General features: G+C 44.4%; 1 protein-coding gene across 1 annotated transcript; it reads left to right on the top strand.

Annotated features, from left to right (window-relative positions):
• Positions 1 to 122: 122 nt before the first annotated feature.
• Positions 123 to 809, top strand: PPTG_19839 (hypothetical protein; the record flags this gene model as incomplete). The annotated part of the gene is made up of 3 exons (XM_008918391.1): positions 123 to 217; positions 404 to 674; positions 804 to 809. 3 exons carry the CDS (start codon positions 123 to 125, stop codon positions 807 to 809), a joined length of 372 nt encoding a protein of 123 aa, XP_008916639.1.
• Positions 810 to 926: the final 117 nt, after the last annotated feature.

Below are 926 nucleotides of genomic sequence, written 5' to 3'. Positions count from 1 at the left end.
ATCGAGCTCACGACCTCTACGTCCCCTGTTACTATATCCTGGTTGATACCAAGGATCACCGGACATACTGGAACGTGTTCCAATGGATAAAAATTCAAATGGACATGGCTTGCGTACCGAGCATGGTGATGTTTGACTTTGAACAAGTGCTCCACCTTGGAAGTCGTGACCAGTTCGAAAGTGCACACATTGTCAGCTGCCTGTTCCACTGGAAGCAGTACGGCGCAAAATGATTTCATTGGGGATCGGTCGAGCGGAGGTCGCAGCTGCCATGGTGTTCTAGACCTATTCACTGTTTTACCAGTCAAGGTGCTAAGAAAAAAGGGTATCCCGTTCGCCACTAAAAAGCTGTACCGTCTCATTGACGTGCCTACGGAAGCAGATCGCAAAGAAAAATGGAAAGCTTCTGGGACTACTTTGTGAAGACGCGGCGCGACACATACGATATTTCGTGTTGGAATATCTCCGGGATGATGAAGGAGAATCTCGAGATAGTCAACAGGACTAACAAACCACTAGCGGCGTACAATCGGAGGCTTCCAGACACCTTTGGAGCTCCACATCCAAGCATACTCAACTTTGTTGATGTTCTAAACAAGAAGCCAAAAACTACCTCGACCAACTTGTCGACGTTCGACACCGCCGACAGCGACCCCCACAACATGCAGCGCCATGTACATATCTCTGCATCCCTCGTCTGCGCTAAATCACATGTTACGATGGGAATGTATACTTGCAATATGTAATTGTAAACAGTTTAGCTACAAGATAAACTAATTTAAAAACATATTTTCATTAAGTAGGTATAGGCTTATATTCTTAAAACGTCATTATGAAGTTGCTAATCTGTAGTAAGTTATTTTTCTGTAGTTTAATGCTTTGGGCACTTTTGGGTACTTTGGACACTATTTTGGGAAATCAGAAGC

Source organism: Phytophthora parasitica (genome assembly GCF_000247585.1).
Source record: "Phytophthora parasitica INRA-310 unplaced genomic scaffold supercont2.198, whole genome shotgun sequence".
Taxonomy (NCBI): domain Eukaryota; phylum Oomycota; class Peronosporomycetes; order Peronosporales; family Peronosporaceae; genus Phytophthora; species Phytophthora nicotianae.
The sequence above is the reverse complement of the archived record's forward strand: the minus strand, read 5'-3'. Positions and strand labels throughout refer to the sequence as shown.